We start from the raw sequence: 27,596 nt of genomic DNA on the forward strand, positions 1-27,596 counted from the left end.
CAAATGCGTCCGACACAGCTTTCACACTCACATCCAATGAGACTTTGTGCCCCTCATTCTTCCTCTGACTGCGAAAAACTTGGGCTTCAACGTTGATTTCTCAGTTGTTTCCAGCTAATAACCTTACAGAACTGATGTAGGACGCTTCAGAGAATTTTTTTTGCCTGTTGTCTTTGCCTCAGTGTTGGCTGATAAGGCAAAAATGATTCAATGTCTTGGCTAAAGCATTGAGTTTCACCACTTCTGCCATTGTAAGGCTGTTTGTTTGTCTGTGGTTTGCTCTACGTCCGCATGTCATGTCAGGCTCTACCAATTGGCATTATGAACTTAATTTGATTACACTGTATTTGGGTCAAATTTAAATTTATGTGAAGGATTTGAATACCTTAAATTTAGTAAAATTGTAGAAAATAGAGCCAACAGTTGCAGGAAAATGTAACTAAAATCAACCATTTACAAGTAACTATCAACCTGTTATAGTATAAACTGTTAGGTGAAAATTGCACTCTTGATTTTTGAGTAAATTAGAAGTTATGTATGAAGTCACTCTGCAGTAAATGAGCCAATTTCTATGATCAATTGCAGTTTATTGGGTTCCACAAAGCTGTATTCTTAGACTTTTTATTCCATTACAGGTAATATAAGTCAAACAGCATAACTGGATAAATGCTAAGTAATTTGCATATGATATGATATGTATGCACCCCAACAAAACCCATCAATTAGCTAGAAAACATGTATTCCTAATTTACTTTGTTTTCCCAGATTTTGTGTATTTATTTTACACAAAATTTGGGAATCTTTCAAAGAACATTTTTCAAAAGACAGACTTCATTTTCTTTGTCTTTCTTCTGAATAAGATCCAGCTTGTTTTGTAATTCTTTAGATGTGAGGTCACTGGTGTTTATCAGAATTACTCAGAGGTGGCTTTTCTGAGAACCTTCCTCAGGGTTATTTTTATCTTCTGAACATTTAACATCAAGACTGTTTTCATGAGTGGTCTGATGAGACATGTGCTTCCAGAAACACGAATAAACACAGCAAACACATAGAATACGTGGACAATGAAACACTTTGATGTAACATTGAGATACTTTATTCGAAATCTAATTCTAGCACTTTTCAAGAGATAGTTACATTTTGAGAGAATTTTTGACCTATAACAAATGCAGTGTAATAAATAAAACCAAACTACAAAATAATAAAAGGCTGAATGCTCAGCATTCGCTCACACATGACATTGTAATTATAATAATACAACACACACACACACACACACACACACACATTTTAGGTTGTAAGCAATAAATATTCAAGCTAAATAAATTAAATTCTACATAGTTTTGCATTTTGCACAATGCAGCCATCCCCAGTCATTGGACTCCTCTTCTTATTTCATTGCCTGTGGAAAAAGGAATAAGAGATTAAAGAAATATGTCGAGAAAACTATTTTGATCAAAAACTATGTCAATATTACTGTTTGACATTTTACTAAAGACACAGCTGACCCTAAAAAAAGTTAGTTTCCTGTTCAATTTTGCAGCATTTATCACAAAGTAAAGAGACGTCTTTGTGCCAGTGTGGATTCATTGCCTGCAGGATCTGTTTGGGTGTGCAAAACGTGCACATGCACAATAAGTGTGTCAGTAGTGCTATTGTTGGGACACATGGGTGAATTTGCACGCTCTGATTTGTGGTTTCCCTTTACGCTGGAATGCATTGCATGGACGGCGCAGGCTGAAACACCCCATGCTAATGCCGACTAATTCCCCCAGTGGGGATGCCTCTTTGCATCATGCAACAGGCTGCATTTCACAACAACAACAACAACAACAACAGTGTAAGGGTTCTCCCTGCCACCACTCCTTCCTGTTTGGCTTAAGGGTCACGTGAGAAGAGGTTAGACAGACTTAGATACCTTTAAAGTGGATAGATCAGAGGAACATAGAGGAGAGCAAAAACAGGATGGCGTGATTACATACTCTTCATCCAGCGCTGCCAAGATGGCCAAGTGAACTGGACAGGATGAGTTTGGTAAAGGTCTGGTTTTATTTTTTAAATAAAAAAATAAAACCAGCTAAAAAATAGCTGGTTTTATTTATTTTTTAAATAAAACCAGCTACATCCCTTTCTTAGAATTTGATTTAGTGACTATGCAGTCAAACAAAGGGTAGCAAAATCATATGGGGCAGCTCAATGTGTATGTGTAATGTGTATGAGTCAATACTTTGTTGATTCTCGATTTCACCACAGTTACACCTGCAAGATTTTTTGGTGGTATTTCTTTGCTTTGCACATTTAGACACTGAAATGTTTTTCCCATTCTTTTGTTTCTCCTTAATAGCCGACGCGCAGTCGGCTGATGAAGAATTAATTATATTCATTATGCGTTGAAGCTGTTAAATCACCTGACACCTAGTTAGACTGAGATGAAATCACCCACAGATGGACAAGCTACTTTCTGAAAGCAACTGGTTCCACTGGATTTTATTTAGGGGCATCACAATAAAGAGAACAGCATACAAATCCATGCTACACTTCTAAGGTTCTAACTTGTAAAAAAAATAAATAAAATAAATAAATGATGCATCATCTACTTTAAATCAACAATTCACAAGTAGGACAAAACTGGTGTACCACCCACCTCTTTGTAACTTGATGCCCTCACACGACAACGTCACCTGCGGGTTTCTGGAGTTTCTCCTGCTCTGACCCAGATCCAAGATAGGAGGCTAGGAAGTTTTTATGTGACCTGTAACTGCAAAATGATATTCAAAATTAACATAAAAAATATTGTAGGTGTTGTGAAGGTAAAAAAAAATAAAAAATAAGAAATGCAGATGTCAGGTGTTCTGAGATGCAGGCTACATGTCTTTGACCCCAAACCGATATTTCTTTTCAGGTGTTCTGATCAAAAATGAAACTTGTTTCTCAGAAATACATTCTTCTTTCTCTTTGAATCCTATCTAAGAAAGTTAATCATTTTCTTGTAAAGTATTTACTGCTCTGTTGTGTAATATCCTGAAGAGCAGCCAGCCCAGCATTCAGTGGATCCTTTTTACTGGGTTGGATATCGATAAGGAACTCTAGGACCTGACACAAACTGACACTAAGCACAGTTAATCTTCATTTCAGCATGACTAATAGTTGCTATGATATTAATTTATGGTGAAATGATAGATTTCACTACAAGTCACGGAAGCTGGAAAAGTCCATCCTTGAAGGTTGGTGAGCAATCCCTGCACTGAGTGGGTGTGTTTGGGTGTGTTAGAGTGCGTTTTCATTCGGCACTATGTTAATACGCCAGGAAGTGTTTCTGGGCAGAATATCTGAATTGTAATGTGTGTTATGCTGGGATCCATGGGTGTGGATGGTAGTCAGTAATCTTCCCCTATTATAGTTTCGAGGGAGCAAAGAGTTTTTTTCTTTCTTTTTGTTCCATGCCGGTGTCAGTCAAGAGTTAGGTTTGGTGAAAAATTATTTCAAATAATTGCAGAAGCCAATAATGGTAATCATGCTGTTATCAGTTCTAGTTTTACATATTTACTGGAAATGTCTAAATAAATGATCAAGCATCAGGAAAAAATGAAAACAAATAAGGATGTGTCTGATTTGCATGATAAATCAACAATATAGCTTAATTAATAGTGAATTAATTTTTTTTGTCCTTCGTTTTTATTAAATGAAGAGTTTATATTTTTCTTTTGAGAAAGTTTTCACAATCAAAAGATGGTAATTTTACAACTCTATTACATTTTTTCTCCAATATATTGGAACACACTTTTAACTTTTAAATCCCCAACCTTTTCAAATAAACTGAGTAAGCAAACACTTTGGGACTCATTTCTTATCACTCTTTGTTTGCAATAAACTTTAAATCACCATCAGCTTTTTTTTTCTTTTCTCACAAGGAAATGAACAGATTTGCACACCTCAGGGTCATGCACTTTTTTACTAATTACACTCTTGGGTAAATGACCATACACTGAACTCTGGGTTGCTGCATCAAAATGTGTCATTTGTCAGTAGGATTCTTTCAGACTTACTGAGCACAGGTCATGAGCAGGATGGCACAGCAGCTGATGACCGACAGGACGACTGCAATGACCACGAGAACCGTCTGCACCAGATCCGAATTGTAGCTCTGAGTAGGGGGTATGAATGACCCCAAAGTTTGGATGCCGCAGCGCTCTCCATCATAGCCCTTCATGCAGCTGCAGAACAGAGACAACCAATCAGCCAATGGATGCTTTTGAATCCTTTTTGTGACGATTATTTATCTGAAACTTGATTTGAGCTTTACTCACATGCACACCGGCTCTTTCAGTCCCTCTATGTATTTGCAGTAGCCATGAATGCAGAAGCCCAGGTGGGTGGAGGTGCAGGGGTCCTGAGTTGAGGTGAGAGTGGATCTGTGCCCCCTTGTGATGTTGGTGTGCTGCGGGTTGAACGGAGTGGTGGCTTTGCTCCTTTGCCTGTTCTTCCTCTTGCCTTTGCCCTTCCTCTTCCTCCTCTCGTCTTTATCAGCGTGCGCCTCTGTGAAGGGAAACAGTAAGGAAATTGTAAAGTTGGAAAATGTTCAAGTTTTACTCAAAGTAAAAATCGATCAGTGACATTCAAAGAAAGAAACTGATTTATCGTTTCATACCATGGTCGATCATGTATCTGTGGTCTTGTCCTGATGGTTCTTCTGTTTCCAGTTCATCGTCGTCGTTCAGTGGCTGATGGTGGAGCTCCCCATAGGCTGAACTGGCTGTCACTCTGGCTATTTCACCTGAGTATGTGTCCTCAGATCCCTGAGCACCCAGAGCGCTGCAGATGACTGCAAAACCACAGAAAGGCACACAATGTTAGATCAAAGACAAAAGTAAAAAGACATTTTAAAAAGTAGTTAGACGTTTTTTAATTTTTCAAGACACTGAACCCTAAAAACAGCAAACAACAAAACTGAAACATAACATAGCTACTTAACCAGAAAATAATTTTGCAAAATGTAGAGAATAAATGCAACATTTAATTGTTCCTGCTGTTTAATTCCCTTTTTTTTATCTCCATAGAAAGTACCCCTGGCCCAATGTCTATGTCTCTTCACTTGTCTAACAGAAGGAGCAAGTGCTGTCATTATTTATGTGTCTAACAAAAGAATGACCCATAGAGAGAAATGTTGCTGTAATTACTTTTGTTCACTCTCATTTTTTGTCAATAGAAAGTCGTCCTGGCCCAGTGCATCTTTGTTTAGCTCTGTCCCATTCCAACATGGAGAAACTGATTGTGCGCTCTTCTTTTTTTTCTGTTCCTTAGACGAGACTTTTGTTTTCTTTGTTATTTATTATTGTACGTGTATATATATATTTTTTTTATCTCTAATCGCCTTTCCTGCCACAGTAGATTGTAGTTCAGACTGGAATGTTTCCTTTCTACTGTCCCCACATGCTTGCTCGGTATTTTTTTCAGTGTCAGTGAGTCAACACAATAAGCTTACATAAATAGTTCACTTATTACCAGCTGGTATTTTTTGATCAACTGAACTGGTTCTGAATCTCACTATAACATTTCTAGACTTGAATTGAATTTTGTCTGAACTGAACTCAAAATGGGACCTGATTTTCTTGTAAAGGGATATTTGATTTCTTCGACAAGATAAAGAAGCTGACATTTAGAAATTGGATTGGCAGCAACAAAGTAACGCCAATTTAATCTTGATAGAGTTTTGCTTTCCTCATTTTGTCAACCGTAATTGTAGTCACTTGTATTTGTTGTGACAAAGTGAAAAGGAAACAGGACTCTTGTTGCTTATAAATGTTTACATTATAAAATGTGTGCTTTTCAGTAAATACTATATCTTGAGAACTTAGCTAAAAAAAATCAATGATCACCAAAATAACAGTTTTTTCCTTTCAAATATCATCAATAATCAATGAATATAAATGACAGTGAATAGTTCTCTACAAAAAATAATGAGAGCAGTGCGAAACATTATCAGTCTGTATTCAAAAATAAACATTTTCTATGAGGAACAACATTTAATAAATAAGAATAATGCGTCTTAAATCGTTGTTTCTGGTTGGACTTTGACATAATTAGACCCAGACCCAGATGTGTATTTCACAAACCCTTTTTTTTTTTTTTTTTTTACCTAAAATACCTGAAATTCTCTATTCCTCCCTGACAAGTCATCACTCGAACACTCACATTTTTCTCTCACCCGCATGCTCCTTTCACATTACCAATTTAACTTCCGGCACACAGAATTAAAGTACAAGTCCAGACTTACCGATGCACAGCAGAGAAATGATGATGAGAGTGTTCATATCCCAGGAAGACGGTGTGTTGCGTATGACAGTCCTGCACTAATCTGTGTCTGACTGTGTGTGTATGTGTGTGTGAGTGCTGGAATGTAAGTCGCTTGCAGATGGAGTTTGCTCTCTTTGCTTCCACTAGGTGCAGCTTTTATAGAGCAACGCCTGCCACAAAACTCCGGGGGGAAAAGAAGGGTGTGAGTGTGTGTGACACGAAAAGAAACGCATGTGTTTAATGATCAACTTGAACTTGGTAGCACATTTTTACACCAAATGTCCTGAAATAGGACTGGGAATAATTAGACTGAATGAGGCCGGGACAAATTAAACAGATGGATGTATTCTGGCTCTATTCTGGTCACCATTAAAAAACAGAAGTGGTTGTTGTTAATGTTGGTAAATTTCTTTCCACATGTCTCGAATCATTAAACTGCCTTAATTGTACTTCCTGTTGAGTAGTCACAGTGTGATGAAAAGGGATTTCTGCCCCTTTTTTTTTTTGTCACACCAAAATGTTTGAGATCAACAAATAAATTATATAACCAGACAAAAGTAACACATAGAGACAAAAAGCAGTTTTAAAATGTCAAGTTATTTTAACAAGAGAATTTCCAAAAATAATTTTGGTCCACTTGGCTTTACAGAAATATTTCAGTTCAGTCACGTAGGCGTTTTTTTCAATATGAAAGTCATATAACCTCAAAAGGATTTAAAGCTGGACTTTGACAGAATGTCACCCTAAAAAAAATCTCTCTTTTTTGAAAGAGGAAGCAAACCACCAGAGTGGCTTCGCTATTCGCTGGTCAGTCATTAGGCTTTTTTCTTGAACGTCTTTGGGATCATCCAGTTGATTTATGGCAAATATGAGAAAGTGTTTTGTACTCTTTTTGGTCACTGGTGCTTTTTTACCCTGGTACTTTCCTACAGATTTCCATTCTCTTTACATTCTGTTGAATCATAAAAACTGACCTGACGTTTCTGTGTGACCCTGGATGAGTTGTTGATGCCCTTTAGGAGTAATTTTGGTGGCTCGCTTCTCCATATTCCATATTTTCTCCACTTATTGTTCTCACTGTGTTTCATTGGAGCCATAAAAACTGAGCTGTACCTCTTTCCAAATAAATAAATGACAGTGACTTTGTTTCTTATCTGTTCAAGAATTTCTTTAGATCAGGGGATAATGTGTAACTTTTTTACTCTATTTTATGTTGTCAGGACGTTCTGTTTTTGTATTTACGCCGGAAATTCCAGTGTGTTTGATGACTTGAAACATTTAAGTGTGACAAAAAGCATCAGGGAATTTGTCTTTAAGAGCACAAACTCTATTTTATCCAGAAACTCTTCACGGTGGCAAAAATTTAGCTTTTGTATTCAAGGGATGGAGACATTAATCAAACAGTAATGAGGAAACAAACAAATCAAGCACAAAATCGCACAAACATTTTATTTGACAATAAAGATGCATCCACATGTTTGTTTTAGTGATTGGCTGTAGCCCAGGCTGAACTTTGTACAGGGTTCAAAGTGATCATAAAACAAGAAGAATCATAAAATATGTCCTATGATTGGGTGTGTGAGAGTGTAAAACCATATGAAAAGAAGAATTTCCAATTTACCGGACGTCTACTCTGAAGAAGATTGAGTACAAAAGCTAAAATCACTCTGGAATAACAATTCAACACACTTATATCATTTTGTAATTTGTAAAATATGTAATGAAAAGCTAAACTTCACTCTGTTCAGTAGAGTAAGTATTTCAACAAGAACTCCTATATTAAATCAGGATTAAAGTCCCTCTCTCCAAAGACAAATTCAGGGATAAATTCGTACGTTGGTCCAATTACGTTACCCCGTGAGAAACCACCTTCTAAATTATTATCAGATAAAAATGATGTTATAGTTTCATAGGTGAGTCCCTTGCGTGCCAGTCCAATTTTATGATTGCAAAGGATTGATAATTGGGTTCATGTGTAAATACGGTTAAATGATGAGAAGTTGTCTAAAAATAGTGATGTGGCATAAAGCAGTAATGTGGTAACAAATCATGACAGACATTAAACGGTGTGTAATTAAAGTATTATGCTTTTTTTTTTTCTCTCTATGTTACGTATTTTTCATGGCATCTGTCATCACAATGTGTCTCCTCAGATTCTTTATGAAAAATTTCCATGAGTTTTGTTTCGTTCCACCTAGAGTCCTCTGGTGTTATTGTGTGTGAATTTTCTGTGTGTGTGTTTTATAAAAGGATGCTTAGTGTTGCTATTTTAGTCCTCGGTAACCAAGAGGACACCTTGAGGCTTGGGTGGGGAAGCTGCTCAGATGTTTGTGTTGCTCATGTTGTTGTGTCTGTCGAGAGAGGCTGTCCCGCCACACGTGCTGTGGTGGAATCCCATAGTAACCACTCAGAATGCCAGGAACCTCTCTGTCTTCATTCCACAGGCCAGGATCTCCTGAGACGTTTTGTTTATAGTGGCTGTGGAATTAGATTGTTTGGATTAGGTGTAAGAATGGCATTGTAGATATTAGATTTGAATGTGTGGAAAGTCTGAGCCAAGGCTAAAGAGAAGCGCCTTATAACAGCCACCCACTGTAAACACACCGCTGCCTAGTTATCAGCCGAAAGGTAAAAACATTATTTGTGGATTGCTTGTTTTCAAAAACACTCACAAACTTTGGTGAAAACGTTCGAGAATGAACTGACAGATCTGCAAGAACGAAGGCACTCGGTAAGGAAAATAAATGAAATAAAAATAAAAAAAATTAAACCAAAAGTCAAAATCTAAATACATTTTATTAATTCAAAAAGACTTCATCAATCCCAGAGGAAAAAATCTTCCAAAAAAAATCTTACTTACAGCACAGTCTGAACTTTCTCCCCTTAACGTTGATTGTCTCTAGTTGATTTTTGCCAATCGGCAAACAGAAGAAGGAGTTGTGAACAACGACGTTGGTTTTCTGCACTGTTTTAGCAATGTAGCAGGACGTGAACGAAGCTGCTCAGTCCACGTTGGTCAAATATTGAATCAACACTGACAGCGGTCGGCTCAGCACTTATCCATTCACGGTGGAGGATGGATGTTTATAGCACAGGCAATTTCAAGTAAGCTTCCTGGGGTCGAACTGACACATTACATTACATACATAACAAGCAAACCTTACCCATTGGGTAAAATTTAAAACTTTACCACAGTCGATGCGTCCTGGAGACAATTGTTTCTCAACAGCCGAGAGGCCAGACCCTCTGGACGAAGCAGATGTTGTAGGACAAAGGGATGGTTTTCAACAGGCTATCTTTGCACAAAATCTGCAGAGATTGCCCTGTTGCTGAAAAAGTGCTGTACAAACGAACTTCTTTTGCCTACGCTCCTCCACCACCTCACCTTCTTCTCCCGAGATGAAAATAGTTTTCGACCTTACTCTGTTTTGTTCGCATTAAGGATGAGATGACTGGTCCAACAGCATCCCACGAAACAGTCTACCAGCTCTCTGTAATCCATCATCTCTGATAGTGAGATGGAAAATGACAAATCATTTTTCCAGATACCGAGCTAGTAAAACATTTTTACTGCACTGTGATGCTTTTCACTTACTATCAATGTCTGGAGGAAAATGCAATGCAAATATTTCAACATACATTCAAGAAAAGCGTAAATAATTTCATAATGACAATAGAGGGAAAGTTGTGACGCCAAACTCAGTATGTTCAATTCTCTGGAAACAAAACTATCTGGACAAACTTTTGTTATAGGATGCATGAGACGGATGCTCTGGATTTACAGGAAGTTAGACTTGCTGACAGCCGAAGTGAAAAATAATAGTGTGAATGAATCTGGAACGCTTGTGATTGTTTAGGCCGTTGCTTTGGAGAAAAGTGCTTAAAATATCACAATTTACTCTCATGCTGCTTCGAAGAAATAAAAGAAATGCCATGAAGTCAACATGAACCAGTTTTGAGCTGCAAAACAACTGCATCCGTGCTACACGTGGAGGGATTTGTTTTGTCAAAGGACACGCAAGGATGCAGCTTAATGGGGCTTCCCTTCCACCAACAACATTACTCATTGTATGAACAACCTACTATTACTTATGCAATAATTTGCTAAGAACAAGTTCTGAATTCTGGAATGCGTTGATCCGCAAGTTTTATATTTAGAACAAAACGGAAGCCACCAAGTGGGTGTGTTTGTGGGTCTTAGTGTGTTAGTGCATGCTGATGTTTTTAAGTATGTCTTAACACAGAAGTCGAGTTAATGTTTATGTGTCACCACTGCAAGTCATTTGCATAGAGAACATATGAAGAGGCTTGAGTCAAGTGTTAATTGTGGCTCATTGACTTCGGAACAGGCACTAATCGACGTGCAGAGAATTAAATCTGGCCATTGATTAACTAATACTGCAACTCAGGACAGTACAGGTTAGATCACAAATGTTCTGTGAGCAAACTTACACATAGTTTAGAATTTATCTAAAAACAAAGCAAAACAATTTTAACTAAATCTCTGATCGACTTTAGAGACGTAGTGCTCAGTCAAAAAATGTGGGAAGACGACAATTTGCAAGATGGTTTTATTTTAACTCTCTCATGTCGTTGCACTAAAAAAATACAAACTGTATTGAAATAGTTAGTCTACATCCGGACTTTTGGAGTTTTTAGGAGCTAATTTCAAACTTATGTAATTGCCTAATTCAGAGCTTTCAGTTTTTCCCAATCCAGGAGGGATTGAGGACACACTGTGTAAAAATGTCCATGATTTCAAAACTAACTTTTAACGTCCCCAGATGTACATTTAGAAGTAGCGTAAACTCCAGAACTCAGATCTGAACCTGAAAAGTTGCTGCTATGAGGCAACAGTGGGGTGCAGAAAAGAGAAGATAACAGAAGAAGGCAGGATGTTGAGCGGGACGCTTTCATTGGAGTTTTACCATCTGCTCTGCACATGGGCTGTCACTGGAATTTTCTTGCTTTCTTTCTGACTGAAATCTTCCCATCCTTTCAGATGAACCCCAAGTGTTTTTCTTGGAATTGAATTACTTAATATTCCCGTCACAGATTTTAGTGCAGCTGCAGTTTTGATCTTATTTTTCATTCCGGTTTTAAATGTTTGCTTTGTATTTTTGGGATAGCATCTCATTAGCTAACATCTAAAACTTGGTGTTCAGAAAAGTGTCTGTGCTCCCCTTTTTTTGATTCCATTTGAATTGATCTGTCTAAAATAAATTATATGTTAGCAACATGTGAAAGTAACTCTTCATCAGTGAACTACAATGTAATTAAAAGACGCCTGTGTACAACTTTTAATTGTATAAATCATAAACATACATATAAACATACATTTAATCTTTTTTTTTTTTAAGATGAAATGATTATAAAGCAATCTCAGTGATTAAAAAAACAGAATTGGGAGCTTGAGATTTAATTTTAAAAGAATTTGAATATGAATGTCAAAATACTTGTCATAATTGAGGGTAGACGTCTGACCCACATGCAGAATCAGACCCGGAAACAACTGGTGAGTTACTATTTTTATTTAAAAAAAGAAACAATCTAAAGGTTCTGCAGGTGATCCGAGGATATAGGTCCGAGTCACGCCTGGAAGCGGAGAGAACAGGTTAATGGTCTGGCCAGAGGAGGGCAAAGTGCAATGGGGAACCGAGTTTCAGCTTATGTCTTCTTGGAAGGCTTCCGACAGGGGAGGATGCGATCGAGCAGTGGACTGGAGCGGGCAGGCAGGTGAGGCTCTGAAAGCTGCAGGCAGGTGAGGCTCTGAAAGCTGCAGGCAGGTGAGGCTCTGAAAGCTGCAGGCAGGTGAGGCTCTGAAAGCTGCAGGCGGATTCACCGGTGGAAGTTGGCCAGATCCTGAAAGTGAATGAACAGAGGGCTAGTGAGGGGGGTTGACTACAGGCAGAAATCCTTTCGAGAGAATCACAAAAACTAGCGTTTCAGAAAAAGGCTTTAACGAGCTAGAGACTACCATGGAGGGATAATCATCTGGCGGAGAGGAGAGGTCCGATGGCTCCTTAAATCCTCTCGACTGATGATCCAACTAGCTTCAGGTGTGCAGCTCCACTCCAGGCCACTCCCCCAACGGGAAGCCGAAGGGGAGAGACCTTTCTTAAAGAAAAGCCCAGAACCTGACAATACTAGAGATGTGCCGATCAGGTTTTTTTCCTGCCGATACCGATACCGATCACCGATACCGATCACATAATTATTATTTATTTNTCACCAAATCTTTGCTAAAATGCTCCTCAGCAAACTGAAAAGAAACTACAATCTTTTTGTTGCCTTCAGTAACGTTCTGGCAAGATATTTTTCCACTTTTTTTTTTATCAGAATTGATTGTTTCTTTCCTGGTACCTACTTGGTCATAAACACAGTCCATACATTTTCCAAAAGGTTGAGGTTGTCAGATCCACAAGCTTTATGTTAGCCTGTATTGCCCTTTGCAAGACAAACGTTCTGCTGTTATTTGATAAGTGTCCTGTTAAAACCACCAAGTGTGAAAGTTTCAACCATCAGGCCCAAAATATCAGGGTCAGATTGGTTAACAATGACCTCCAAAGCTCGGACTGACTGAAATGTGAAAGCTGTTCTTTAAAAAAAAAAAAAAAGAAAGAAAAAATATCAGTTATCACAATGAAGCAGTTTCAAGTTTAAAATGGCTCTCAGTATGAGAAGTTCCTACCTCCAAATGTTTGAGCTTCCTCTCAATCACACAGTAAGACACAATTATGCTTTCCATTGGGAGAATAATCCCAAACACACATTTAAACTGGATTTGAGGGAGATGCTGGGGTAAAATGTGGCTCATTACCTCAGTCCTTGACACCGCTGCCGTGCGTTCGATGACCTCCCCGTCTCTAACCCACTTTCCTGTATAACAACTGCTGAATAAAGGCTACTACTCACAAAACCATTAAAACAACTGTTGGTTAAACTGGGTTCGGATTTGACAAAACAGGCTAACATTAAGCTTCTGGTGTGTTTGCATAAAGAACATAAAAATAAAATTTAAATAACCCTCAATTTAAAATTGTTCTTCAAACAAATGTTTAGTTAAATACAAAATCAAAACATTTTTTTGTTACTTCTGTCTAAAAACTGATGTTCAAACAAAAACACACTACATAAAAGAAGTTTTTTCTTCTGAATTCAGACCAAAGTCAGTGCAAATGAAATAAAATACATAAGAAAAATTGTCTTGTGTCTCTTTCAAAGTGAAATTAAAGAAAAAGAAAAGAACATATTAACATCAATATGACTCAATAATTGACGCACAATTTAAAGTACAAAATTATACAAATTATTTAATTTACATTTTTAGGATTTATGCCACAAAACAGTTGATATTTCACACTAATGAAAGGTCATCACAGAGATGTGAAAACTGCATGGAAACTTGTGAAAAAGGAGAGAACATGAGCTTTATTGTGGAAGTGAAAACATGGACACATAAGATCAGGTAAAAAGTCAAGTTGCCTTTATATTCACAAATAAGAGAACTTTAAAAATTGATATGTCTGTCTATATATTAACACTTTAAAATAATTTAGAAAAATGTAACTACACTACAACTCCCCGTAACAAAAGTCTGTCATAAATATACAATTTAAAGCAAGCTAAAAATAAATATAAATATCTCCAGTGGAGAAAAGAGGAAGAACATGACTGTATTTTTACTCTTCTTGTAGATGAAACAGATTTAATTTGAGTTCCTGTCGTTTCTCACCGCTTATGCATTTTATTTGATCGTCTTGTGTGAGATCTCTGCCCTCATGTGGGTGGTTTCTCCCACTGGAAACCGTTTTTGTTTGTCTCACTATTCATCTTTTCAAACTGAGTGTAACAGGTGCCGAAACTTAAGAACCAGTACAGCTGGAAAACAGTTGCCACCACACAAAGAGCTGCCCTCTTTTGAATATTTTAATCTCTACGGGATGATCTGTCTGCTTGATAAACATACAGCAGCGCTTTAAAGTGTGGGCTTGTCTGGAAACATCTTTGTATGGTCAACTTTTATTCAGAAAACAGGAAAAATCCAGCATCAGTCGCCATGGGAGTGTTTGCACGACACTTTAAACCGTCTGGACTCCTTTGTAACCCTGCCGCTTCGGCTGCCTTGGGAATTTGTTCCTCTTGTACCTGTAAAAAGCAACACATAATTCATTCCCCTTCGAAAGGCACCTATTAAATCTCCGACCTTGTTTCTATCAGGGCTTTAAAAATCATTTGAACCTTCCCTAATAAGGGCTTGGGAGGCATGAGTAATCTCACCCTGTGGTGTGACATGTTTCTACAGGAAGTGGGATGCTAGTGGAGTTCTTTACACCCTAAAGTAAGTAGTTTGCCGTAAAATGTCGAAAGGCTGTGTCAGGGATACATAAAGACGCTGTGATTCACGCTTAAAGATGTATTTTCATGAAAATAATCTGCATTTTAGTTTAGCTTCTGTACTTTGTGTCTGATATAACTATTTGTCATTTGTGAAATTGTTTCCTATGTATTTATTTATTGCATTCTTGGTTCAAAACATATAATCCTTCCCTTGTAATTACAGATACTTGTCCCTAGAGGTCACCATATCCTTTAATTTTTGCCTTAATCTGTGTCTCCTAAAGTTGGTGTTGGGAGCCAACTGTTTGTCATAAATAAGAAACTGGAAGGTCTAGAGTTGATTTCCAGAAACAAAGAAGGTTTCATGATCAACATGTTTCAGAAGAAGTGCTTTTTACAAGCTGGAACCTGATCGTTTTAGATGTTTTGGGAAAACTAGTGAGTGCATTTACAAATGTTTCTACAAGTCAAAATTTTAAAACTGTGGCATGTATTTGTCTTCAGTCCTTCTGACTGTTTATCACCTTTAGCTGCAACTGCTGCAAGCCCTTTAGTGCATGTCTTAGCTTTGCAAAAGTAGAGACTAACATTTGTATCCACTCTTCCTTGGAAAATAGTGACTAAATACAGGTTAGTCATACTGAATGGATTGCATTAGAAAAACATGCAATTGCAAAAGTATTGTCAGATATTGAGACATCAATTTGGATAACTGCAATTTCTAACTGTTGTTTGATTTCATCATTAAAATGTCATCATCACTGTTAGGTCACTAAAATTTATATCAGGTGGAGGTTTCTCTGGCAGGAAATATCATTGCTGGCATGTAAAATGTTAAGAGTGCCTTAAATATAATATTATTATTAAATATTAAATCCAATTAGTTATTTCCCATTGAAATAATGCATATTACACACATATACATATGCCTATGTAGATTGTAAATCAACATATTGTTCAAACTACTCCATTGTAACTCAGGCTGTATGTTTAGTGTTGTTTTCCTACAGGACGGTCAACATCCACCCCACGCCATTTTTAAACATTTTCCAGCCTCGAACATGTTTTTTTTTGTTTTCATTCAGGATTGCCATATGCTTAGCTCCACTAATCTTCCTGTCAACCTTGACCCGATTCACTTTCCCTGGTGAAGAAAATCATCCCACAGCATGATGCTGCCACCATCATGATGGATTGGAAAGTGCTTTGAGAAGTCCAAGCTTCTGATATTCTTCTGTAAACAGACCCAACTTTAAACTTCTTCACAACTGCATTTATGACAACTGCGGCATATCATATGTAAGCCAAAACGGGTAAATTTTGGTCGAGTCTAACCATCTAGTCTTGTTGGCAAGGCGGGGTTGGAAACTTTACACCTGAGATGTTTGAAAATCACTGACGTTGACCTCTTTTCCCAGGTTCTCCTGCTTTTGTGCTCTACATTCTCATGTGTCTGTTTAATGGTCTGAATCCATCTGAGTCAACTGTTGTTTCAAGTGTGACTCACAGTCGTGTCTAATTGTTACCGGTGGCCCTTAGCCTTTATCTTTCAGAGATCAAAAGTTACACACCACTAAACTCATTCATTCATGGACGAAAGCCTTACCACTTGTAGAAGAAGTACAAAGCCCCACCCAGACCAATCAACAGCAGGGTCACACAGAACAAGATGACCACCACTTGCTCTTCATCCACTGGCCGACCAACGAGCTCCGGGGTGGCACACCTAGGGCCATAAAAGCCCTTCTTACACCTGCAATACAAACAGAGGTGTCACGTAATAAGTATGGACAGTGACAAAACAAAGGAACAGGAAACACACACACACACACACACACATGCACTTAACGCATGTACCTACTTGCAGTGGTGTTCTTTTATGTCCTCCAGCAGAATGCACTGGCCATTGTTGAAGCAGTAGGTGTCAAACTCTTTTTCACAGCTTGTAGTTGAGCGTTTGGTCATATGAGGGCGCTCTTCTTCCTGACCTGCAACAGATTTAGTTTGTAATCAAAAGTCATATTGATCCTTTTGGGTTAAATATTCCACAGTTTATTAGTAGGGTTAGGGTAACATTATTACAATCAGTCTAAAAGTTGAATGACCTGCCGGCAGACATGGAGATTGTGTAACCCTGTTACATATGAACCAAGCGGATTGTGTGGCAGTTTTCTTGTCATACGGGTTACACTAGAGATACACTCATCCATATCTACTCACAAAAATGCACACTGTCATACATTGATGCACAGATTGGTAGGCAACTTGGAGATAAGGGTCTTGCCCAGGGGCACATTGACGCCTGGCAGGAAGAGGCTTGGACCGAAACTTTTGGATTGCAAAGATTACTCCACCCATCGAGTCATATTCACCTCCCAAAAAACAGCAAAGCATTTCTGATACATAGTTATTCTGTTAGCTATTGATTCATTTGACCTGCAAATGGCCCACTGGGCTCAGCAGACCAAAAACAATTTTAGAACAATGATGTGAGTTGAATGTGTTTGGGTGAATTATTCTGTACTCAGTGATGTAACTGGAGCTTGGTAGAGTATTCAGAAATCCTAATCAAGTAAGAGAAGTGTTACTTCACAATAATATTACTCAAGTAAAAGTAAAAAAGTAAGACTAATCCCAAACCATGAAAATGCTCTTCCAGTTCACAGTAGTGGTTGTGGTGCTTGTTTAAAGCTAATAAAAAGACAGACGTAAACCTAACTCATGTTGCCACAGTCATTTACAGTCACACGTTGACACTTACCACACGTCATGTTTGTGGTGGATGATGTGGAAAGAAACCAGATGTACAAGACCCATTAACAGTACTCATCCTTGCCTGAGCAATGTTTATGTCTCCTACCAAAAAGCGGCTCAGCGCCTGATTAAAAGGTGTCAACTCTTAATACATGCCTATTTTTTTTAATAACATTTGTACATTTGAATATTGTCCAAGAGGACAACGGAAATATAAACTGCTGAGGATTTATTTACCTTATTTACTGTTCTGGTGACATAAATGCTATCGATTTATTGTGGATTACAGCATAAAATATGAGGAGAAGTTAAAAATAAACTACATAACATTTATAGATTTAGTAGCCGTTCTTGCATGAATGCACAAGTTCCTCATCTGCCCTGACCTAAACAATTAAAGTACAGAAAATTATATAAGATAATGGAATGTGATTGAAGGCAGTCCAGCGCAAAGAACAAGAACTTATTTTGTTGCTTTCAGCAGGAAACCTGCTCACCAGAGGGGAACATGGAAAGCAATAGAAACATGTTTCAGTGTACAACACGCTGACAAGTTATATTATTTTCTTTGACATTTGTTGATGTGGAATCACCCCTGGACATAATTTCAAACCTATTTAAACGCTGCCCTGTGGTCTATAGCACAAAAACTGCCACAGTTATAACCTTCAATTTATTAACTACATGTTTCTCTTTACCAACATGTATTAAGAAAACCTTTGAGACCTATGAATGCATGCGATCAGTTAAATCAAAGTCGTTGTAAATCAACGTTATTGGTCATTACCTGCCGTTAGAGAGGAACTGCCTGTGGTTAGGAGTCTGGGTGAAATACTCATGGAGAGTACATATGGCCAAATCAGCACAACACCTGTTGATGAAAAACAGCAATGATTGCACTTTACACAAGAGAAAAATCAGGTCTGAGGTGAAGAAAGGAGATAATTTTACAATTCAGCAAGTGTTCAGTGAGAACTATTGTCAAAGTGGTTCTCTGTCATCTTAAAATACCTGCAGCCTCAACAATGGGATAGCAACTCAATATCAACAGATTTACAAACCATTGTTCAAGCACTAGGTCAATGGTTGGAGAAGAAAGAAAAAAAACAAACAAGCCTCTTTAAAGCTGAGTCAGGCTGACAAAGAATCCCTGCTGGAGTTGTTCACGTCCTTTCAAATCGTGAGCTGGTCTTCGCAAATCCAAAACCTCACAATCAACGGATGTGACGTGGTTTGGACCAGATGTGAAGACGGGTTAACCTTTAATATGTCAACAGTCACAGCTCTGTCACTGCCCAGTGACCAGGGGGGAAATATCAACTGATTTAAATGTTGCAGCTGAAACAAAATAGTCTTTGTTTCAACTGCTGTAAACAATTTCAACTAAAGTGTATGTCAAGTATGTCAATTAACACATTGACAAATCTGTGTCTCAAATCTCAAAAACGGATCTTCACTGTGACAAAGGTCATCTCCATTTACACAAACAATCTAGGTATGCAGAAACTTTTTTTTTTTGACTTGACGTGATTTATATCCTGTGAGAATGCATCTCATTGTGTTGATTAGACCACAAAGATCAGTTTTAATTCCTCTTTCCTGACTGTGTTTAGATAAGGCTCTGAGCCACCTTAAAGGAAAAATCCAGAAGCCATAAAAAATTGACAGAGGAAAATAACCTAGTTTGGTAAGAAGTGTTAGAGCGGCTGCCAGCTGCAGGATGTGACGTAGAGCGGCTTGGTGGCCTGGCCCTCTTTGCATGTTCTGACCTGCAAAGCTTCATAACGCACAGCATGTAAGGACGCCCACATTCCAGCAGCCGGGTTAGAAAAACATACGGCTCTAAATCCAAGATGTGTTTGGATATGAATCTAGTAACACTTGCTGCAAAACACCGTCCATTTAACTGTGTTTGTTGTTATGGCTGCGTAGATGTTATTCTCTGTGTACAACAAGGAAACCAAGGCTGATTGTTGGGAACTGTTGTAACTGGGTCCAGTGAAAAAGCAAAAAAAAGAACATATTCCTTACTGATAAATTACCTGTTAGTCACTTCATTTGAATAAAAAGTGAATGTATCTCTGTAAAGACACCAATGTCTGCTAATCAGACTAACTGAACGATTTCCAAAGACTAGTTCAAAATATACATAAAACAGGCTTTCTGACATTATGGGCAGCTAATTTTCCATTTTCAATAAAAAATAAAGAGTCTGTCTTTCATGGATCCGTAAGATGATCAACTCAACTCCATGAAGACACTATTAGTAACCGATTCTTGGTAAACTGGGTAAAAATTTACCTTAAACATCTGAATTAGCACAAATTTAGAACACATTTTGTATACCGATGGGATTAGTGAAAATATAAATGTCTAAAGAAACTATTTTTATGTAAACCCTTCAACAAATTCAGTCAAGGTTTCTAGTTTTCCCTTCTTTAGTCTTTTCATGAACCTCATGGAGTGAAATTCAGAACATCATGAAATTTAAAGGAACGACAATCTTTGCATAATCACTTTGAATGAACAGAGATTGGTACCAACTATTCAGAGCGAGGCAAAGCAAAAAGGCAATTTCCTTTCAAGGTAAAGGTGTCATAAACTTTAACTTGTCATAGTTTTAGTTTACTTATCTTTAACCCACCTTCCCTTTTGCAACGCTAACCTGTAAGAATAATCTTCCTGTCACCTCCTCTTCCCTGTTTCAAATATATGTAGCAAAGCAACTGTTCTTCAAATAATGGGGAAACATTAGCTCTAAAACTGATTTCTGGTTTATCGAAATGAGGATATCTCTACTCAGAACCAGAAACCTGACTGCATTTGGATTTGGAATAGAGCCAAAGTATCTGCCATCATTTATCAGATCCATTGCAGCTTGTATTCATGTTATTTTTAATGCATTTGAGAGGAAGATCTTTGCCCACCCTGGTGGCTGACATAATGTATTTGTCTTTCCTTGAATTTTTGTCCCCACGTTATAATGAACTTAAAGGTCATATTTCCCAAAGTAAGCTACATGTTTGGGATGACTTGGGCTGATTTCAAACATCTGATATTAAAGGGGCAGTATTTTGTGTTTTTCTGGGCACATAGGGACATTTTATAGCACAATCAAGTAACTCTGTTGCCTTCAGTTGTTATAAAAATGCTGTATATACCAAACATGATTAAAAAATAGTTTGAACTTTGCAATTTATCTACTTAAACTTCGGCCTCTGTCGCTTTAAGAAGCTCCTACATTTTCAGGTGCTCAGCATGTCATCACAAAAATGTTTCCCCATTAAGCCTCTAAAACTTCAGTGTATAACTTTTATAAATAAAAATAAATAAAAATAAATAAATAAATAAATAAAAAATTTTATATGTAAAATTAGCACTATGTCATGGTGGTACAGTGTAAGATAGACAATCTGTGAAAAAAATCCAGTTCCTCTGCCTTCCCCATATGGTCTTGGTGTTACTTGCGCAAATACACTGCGCTGGCAAAAACAACCAATCAGAGCCAGGAGGAGGGTCTTAGCGCTGTCAATCAGGCTGTTCACATCGTTCCCCTTGTTCTCTGGTTCATCACAATGGAGCCTGCCATGAGTGCTCAGGCTAGTTAGCATGTCCACTGATGCTTTGAGGGAACAAGTGCTAATGCAAATAAAATAATTAAATTCCATGCAGAACATGTAATACACCTAAAATGTTACAGATTAGATTACAGGTTGGGCTGATAATTCAGCAGATTTACAAAAGACGTGTTTGGTATCCATGGGAATAAAATTAAATGTTCACTCTGGGATGCCTTTAGAAAAAAAAAAATATTTAAAAAATCACTTAGGGTTCCCTAAAACGCTGTATCTGTGTGGATGCAGGAAACAAATGGAAAAACACTTTATCATTTTATAAAAATCTTTTCTGTGTGGATCAGCCCTTAACTTAACTTAAATTCCTGCCATTTTAAGTCTAAATTGTCGGCCATTTTGCTAAATTAAAAGGCATTTCATGTCTGAAATAGTTTTGAAGCCCATGCAAACACAATCAACCAATGAATATGATTGTGTTTATTTTTGGAGTGACTCAGTTTAATGCATTTTAAAAAAAACTCAAGTGAACTCAAGAAATCAGGTTTACTTATAGTGAACTAGTCTCTTCAAATAGGAAGGATTTTCAAAGGGACAGGTTGAAAAAGTAATACCATTTTGATGATCTAGCATTCAGAAAATGGTGCTAAAGCAAATAAGAACAAGCTATAGATTTTTCATTGAAGTCTGGATGTTTTCATTCTTCTCTTTAGTAACAACAAAGCTACTAAATTAGCTGAATTAATGATACGTAAAGACAGGTGGAAGCAGACTGTCAAACTATACCTGTATAAGGAGTGCTTATTAAAAGCCTGTCCCACTTGTTTCCCTTTGCTAAGTTTTAACTTGCCTGCCGTCCCAAACCGAGAACAATATCCCATAGTAAACACCGCTAACCTCTAATTTATATAAAAACAGACTTTACCGATGAGGGACAGGAACGCTGAGGGTCTTCTGGTCCGCATTTCAGAGCCGCTGCTTGTCTGGGTTATTACAAGGAGGCGCTGGCGACTTGCTAAGGTGTCTGTCAGGAAGAGAAGAAGGTGCGGGCTGAGGCTCCTTAAGCCAGAGGATGAGTGAAACCCCGCGGGGGCTCGGCCATGAGGCGTGGGTGGGTGTGGTGAGGGACTCCTGTGATTTACATTAATTATACCTCAAAGGGCCACGCAGACAGTTTACATCTACGTGGTTCCGAGATAGCCTACCGCAGTTTCATGACGCTGCACTGTGATGGTTTTCTCACTCATTGCTTTCCACTGAAGCTTCCGCTGATTCAGTGGTTCTTGTTTTTACAACAACAAAAAAGAACGTGCAGGTTTATTTGCTTGGAAGAATATGTACAAATCCAGCTTTTGTTCATATTAATTTTAAATAGGCTATATAATGTTTTTGCTATTTTTAAGTCTTTACTTTCACAACAGATTGACACAGCTTTAAACCACTTTTCATTTCAATTTGCTTTGAAAGTTAAGAAATTGGTTTCAATCGTTCCTGCTACAAGAAATTCTAAAATGAGGATTTAAAGTGTGGAGTGTATTTATGTTTAACTCCTCAAAGTCACTACTTTGTCAATCCACTGTTTGCCATTAGAAGTCCTTTATGAATTTACTCATTTAGAGACTTAAATTTTTGTCCATCATTTGGAAATTAGCTCAGGCTCAGTCAGTTTGGAGGGAGTGTGACTGTGAACATGTCATGATTTTCTTTTTCTCCTGTAATGATTCATGCTGCTTTCCTGCCCCCTCTGCTCCAGTTGGCTGCCGGTTTGCTTTGACCTGTACTGTTCAATCAATCAATCAATCAATCAATTAATCAAATCAATCAAATTTTATTTGTATAGTACATTTCAGCAGCAAGGCATTTCAAAGTGCTTTACATAATTAAAACAGCATGTAATAAACAGTGAGAAAGAGACTTAAAAAACATCATTAAAACGTAAACAGTGAGAAAGAGAAATAAAAAGCTGTAGAACTTTAGATGAGACGCCGTCAAGTGGGACTCCAACCCTTTGGACTTTAGTCAAAACGCCGTTTGACAAGGACTCCAACCCTTTGGACTTTAGTCAAAACGCTGTTTGACAAGGACTCTAACCTTTCGGACTTTAGTCAGAACGCTGTTTGACAAGGACTCCAACCCTTTGGACTTTAGTCAGAACGCCGTTTGACAAGGACTCTAACCTCTCGGAAACAGTGAGAAAGAGAAATAAAAAGAAATTAATAGATAAAAAGAATAGATAAAAACATTAAAAACATTGAAGACATCAAAACAACACAACTGTTGCCTTTATATGCACCTGCTTTGTACTAAGTCAGTCCCAGATTGTCTGTTGCCAACCACGGTCTCAGCCTTCAAGCTGTTTTTCAAGTCCTTGATCAATTACCCAACCTGTTTTCTGTCACCTCCCGACCATTGCCCTTGTCTGCTTCCTGTCTGATCTGTGAATTTCTCTGCCTAAGAACCAACCAAGCCCTATGCACTCCATGAAACCAACATTTCCTGGTTTCGTAATACCACCTATTTACTCCACTTACTCAGCTGTAAATTTCCCCAACAAAGTCTGACCAAGAATCAAAGAAGCTCCTCCTGGCCAGTTTGCACATTTTGTTTGCTAATAACCTAAGCTGGTTGTACTTTTGGGTTCAAATTGTACAATATATGTTAAATAACATCAGTTTTCAAATTATGTCACAAAGTTTTTGCTGGATTTGGGTCTGGGCTTTGACTGAGCCCTAACACATTAGCTTCCTTGGATCTAATCCACTCTATTGTTGCTCCTGCTGTTGGTTTGGGGTTTTCCTTCTAGAAGGTGAATCTCCACCCATGTGTTGACTTCTCTGGGTTTCCAGAAAAGTTTATTGTTTACCAAACGTAAGTGATACACTGACCTTGATTGCATCGTTTTATAACCAATTGGAATGTGTGCAAGTGACCATAAACCTGTGTGCATGATTCATTTAAAAAGGTGGGATTTAAATACATTAAACTGCTACACACATTGGTTCATCCATTGAGCTCATAAGTCCTAAATAGTGCAGCATAGCTTTAAAGGCTGATCTACAGCTTAAAGTCTGTTGTTTTCACTTGACATTTTCATGTTATTCAGCTGAAAGATAAATTATTTAATCTGGTTTTAATAACCGTTTTGTTAATTAATGTTGTTCATTCACAGTTTTCCTTTGGTTTGTTACTCTCAAAAAAACTATATAAACAAATGTGTATTACATGCTAAAGAGCAAGAGTGAATCTTTAACACTGTGATATCAACTACTGTTTAAATGTTGACAGAAGTACACGCTTTCAAAATAACATTTTTTAAAACAGATGTTTTATTTATAATTTATTACAAAACCTTAAATAAAAAAGAAGGCAAATAATTTAATCAAAATAAAATTACAATAAATAAAATATTTTTCCTCATTTCTTTCAAGGAAAGAACCATCACGGAACTGTTCATAACAAAATTCAGCATTCACATTGCAAAGTGTTATTTAAAATAATGTACATCTCAAGTTAAAAAAACACTTAAAACTTGGCTTTAAGTTATAAACTAAGATCCAGTTCAAGTCGTGCAGAAACACCGTGAAGAGGAGTTGATGATGTCACACCGAAGTCTCTGATGCAGCGGCTTTTATCAGAGGTGCTGATTTTATGCATCTGCAAAAAATAAAACAAAATTAAATGCCATCTTTTCTGAGAAAAAATGAACTTATACTCCGCAGTAAGAATGTGAAGTCATTAGTGACTATAAATCTTGACTGACACATGTAAAGTAGCTATAAAAATCTTTTTAATGTCTGCTTCGCAACACGCCTCAACACGAGCAAGCTCTTTGGTTCTGCACTAAATGTGTGGCATCAGAGCCCACAGTCGCTTACCTCCTTTTGATAAAGCAGCAGACGACAAGACCCAGAATGATGGAGATCATGACGCACCCAAAGAAGATGGGAATGATCTTGTCCATGGTCAATGGTCGGTAAGTCAAACCGGTGAAGATGAAGATCTCGCAGCGTGGCCCGCTGTGCGAAGGCATGCAGCTGTAGAGAAGACAAAAAATGTGAGTGCATTCCTAAAGCAAACGTGAACCAACCTGTGTCAAATTGTTGTTAATGCACTAGGACAGGCCAGCCTCATCAGTTGTGTGCTTACATGCAGGAAGGTTTGAGGCTGTCTTGGGGGTAGATGCACTTGCCATCGTTTAAACAGTATTTTTGATTTTCAGCTCCACATGGCCTAACTGAATGCTGGACTTTACTTTGGTCTGTGGTGCCTGAAGAAAAAGAGGCATGTCAAAATTAATAAAGAGAGTCCTTCCAACTGATGCTGCGATATGAGTGTAGAATTAAATTAATTAAAAAGTCTAATACAGACAAAAAAAAGGAAACTTTTTCAGCTGGTAAACTGAACAAAAGGCCTGGTTTAATGCAATTCCTTCATACTTTCATTCTGCATCAGTTATTCTGCCATCATGAAAATAATGAGATTATTTTCCTATATGGAAAATTAAAATAGCTTCAATAAGAAATGCATCAGAACTAAATTTTTGGGGCCTTTTTGTCTTACAATAATTCTTCCAACACATGAAAACTATAGAAACGTACTGTTGACTGTCTGGGCGGTCAGAGACGAATTTAAGAAAGAGGGCGACACAGTGGTCAGCGTGGCGTCACTCAACACCTCAGACTTTCCTGTTGTGGCCAGCAGAAGCAGCACCGTCACTGTGAAGGTGGGAACTGGAAGAAAATAAGATATTTTAATTAATATTAGAATAATGCATGAGCAGCTTAATTTGCACACCTGCAGTTGTGGTTTAAAAAAAAAAAAAAAAAAAAGACCGTTTTAAAAGTTGTCAGCTACTGTTCTACTTCCATGCCCTAAAATGCTGAATTTCAGTTTGCTTACTACCACTTTTCAGAAAATTAAAAATTGTAGTGTGGTTATTATTTCAAAAGCACACGTTACAAAAAACAGTCAGAAACTCACCCTTCCTTAGGAATGTCTGTCTTTGTGTGGACATGTTGTCTTCTGTCAGTGAGATGTTTTTTCTGCTCATCGTCTTCTGACTGCTTAGACTTCTGTTCTGTTCAGGCTATATAATGTGCTCCAGTCCTTTGAAGATGTTTCACAGCCAATCAAAGACCTGCCAAGTTTCAACAAAGAAAGAGGCATTTCCTTTGGAGGGAAAAAAAAAAAAAACATCCACATCCTTCTTTTAATTACATTTCACCTCTGCATGCAGAGGCAGCACCTGTGCTGTTAATTGCTGGCAGGGGTGCTGGTGGTAGTGCAAAGGTCACGTGTTCACCTCAAAGCTCCTTTTGTTCTCTGGAAGCACAGACGCAAGCCAGCAAGAGGCTGAGTGTTTACCTGAAGTATAAACTTAAATATCAATATCTAGCAAGGACATGCGTGACCTTGTTAGAAGCAGCTCCACTAACAATCACATTTGTTGTAAACTCCTCCGTTTCATGAGGGATGAGATTACAAGAGCAAGTTTCTGGCTAGATTCTTGTCTTTGGCTGCCTCAGTGTCTCTGTCCAACAGGTGCAGACAAGATCTGTGTACGACAGGAAGGGTAAATGCATAACTGAAAAATGCAGATGAAGTTTGTCTGACGTTAGCAGTGGTTTCTTCCTCCTGATGGTTTCATTTTACAATTCATAAGCTGTTTTTATGAGTTGTGCCTACTCAATACAAAGAAATACCCCCAAAATACTTGCCAGACACTTTGAATTGATTTGAATGGGATGAGGCTGAATCCAACAGCCAATGATCAGTCTCCATGGCAACCAGGTCTTGTACTGGTCAATCGGTGGTGGTAGGGTCCACTTCCATTACTGGCAATAATTTAACACACCGAGGCTTCTAGACTATGTATTTTTGGTCTAGGTTTTAGTGCAAATACCTGAATACACTTAATATAAGACAAAACTAACTTGCAAATAACTTTTCAGCAAGAAATAGGAACTTGTTTTTAGTCGATTTATTAATATTGATGAAAAGGTACTAGCTATGAGTGCAATCATCTGCCAGTGGAACATTTTTCTCATTTTATAAGTTAGAATGTATTGCTCCACTGACACATTATTTCACAACAACCTACTAACTTAAACAAGCTCCTGTAGTTTTGTTTTATTTTAAGTGTACCAAGATATTGGAACTAGAAACTAGCCCAAAAGTACTTGGTAAGATTTTATGATTTCACAGTTTGTAAACAGCTCATCAGTGTGTATTAGTGACTACGTACGTGACTTGGTTGTTGGTGCCATTTTGGTTGGGCTAACCACTTTAAAAACCACTGACCTACTGGGATTTTACCCACAACCATCTCTTGGATGCATGAAAAGTGATCCAAAAAAAAAGAATTTCTTTTCGCCTTGTTGATTGCAGAGGTCATATGAGAACAGGCAGACCAGCTGATAAAAAGGTAACAGTACTTGACGCAAGAACTCTGCACTACAAAACAATGTGGAATACTATGTCACACAGCACCTTGAAGCGGATGGCTACATCAACAAAAGACAACATTAGAGTCCATTCCTGTCATCTAGGAAGAATAGCTAGCATTTGGCATAAACTGCAAGACAGACGGCATGAATCAACAGTTCAGGCTTGTGATGGTGTGGGAGTATTTGCTTG

The 27,596-nt window shown here is 37.8% G+C and overlaps 3 protein-coding genes across 3 annotated transcripts; all 3 read right to left on the bottom strand.

Annotated features, from left to right (window-relative positions):
• Nucleotides 1-1,080: 1,080 nt before the first annotated feature.
• On the bottom strand, nt 1,081-6,415 carry areg (amphiregulin). Its single transcript, XM_007557902.2, has 6 exons — nt 6,275-6,415; nt 4,649-4,822; nt 4,308-4,536; nt 4,047-4,214; nt 2,645-2,758; nt 1,081-1,402 (listed from the first exon to the last, which is right to left on the bottom strand). Exons 1-5 carry the CDS (start codon nt 6,309-6,311, stop codon nt 2,665-2,667), a joined length of 702 nt encoding a protein of 233 aa, XP_007557964.1. The 5' UTR covers nt 6,312-6,415; the 3' UTR covers nt 1,081-1,402; nt 2,645-2,664.
• Nucleotides 6,416-13,580: 7,165 nt separating this feature from the next.
• On the bottom strand, nt 13,581-22,118 carry LOC103142044 (proepiregulin). The gene is made up of 5 exons (XM_007557903.2): nt 21,886-22,118; nt 18,176-18,259; nt 16,496-16,622; nt 16,241-16,387; nt 13,581-14,442 (listed from the first exon to the last, which is right to left on the bottom strand). The coding sequence occupies exons 1-5, from the start codon at nt 21,923-21,925 to the stop codon at nt 14,376-14,378; spliced, it is 465 nt and encodes a 154-aa protein (XP_007557965.2). The 5' UTR covers nt 21,926-22,118; the 3' UTR covers nt 13,581-14,375.
• A 2,334-nt stretch (nt 22,119-24,452) lies between these two features.
• LOC103142045 (epigen-like) lies at nt 24,453-26,143 on the bottom strand. The gene is made up of 5 exons (XM_007557904.2): nt 25,941-26,143; nt 25,559-25,690; nt 25,107-25,227; nt 24,836-24,994; nt 24,453-24,614 (listed from the first exon to the last, which is right to left on the bottom strand). Exons 1-5 carry the CDS (start codon nt 26,008-26,010, stop codon nt 24,560-24,562), a joined length of 537 nt encoding a protein of 178 aa, XP_007557966.1. The 5' UTR covers nt 26,011-26,143; the 3' UTR covers nt 24,453-24,559.
• Nucleotides 26,144-27,596: the final 1,453 nt, after the last annotated feature.

This window comes from Poecilia formosa, unplaced genomic scaffold (assembly GCF_000485575.1).
Source record: "Poecilia formosa unplaced genomic scaffold, Poecilia_formosa-5.1.2 Scaffold92, whole genome shotgun sequence".
NCBI classification, from domain to species: domain Eukaryota; kingdom Metazoa; phylum Chordata; class Actinopteri; order Cyprinodontiformes; family Poeciliidae; genus Poecilia; species Poecilia formosa.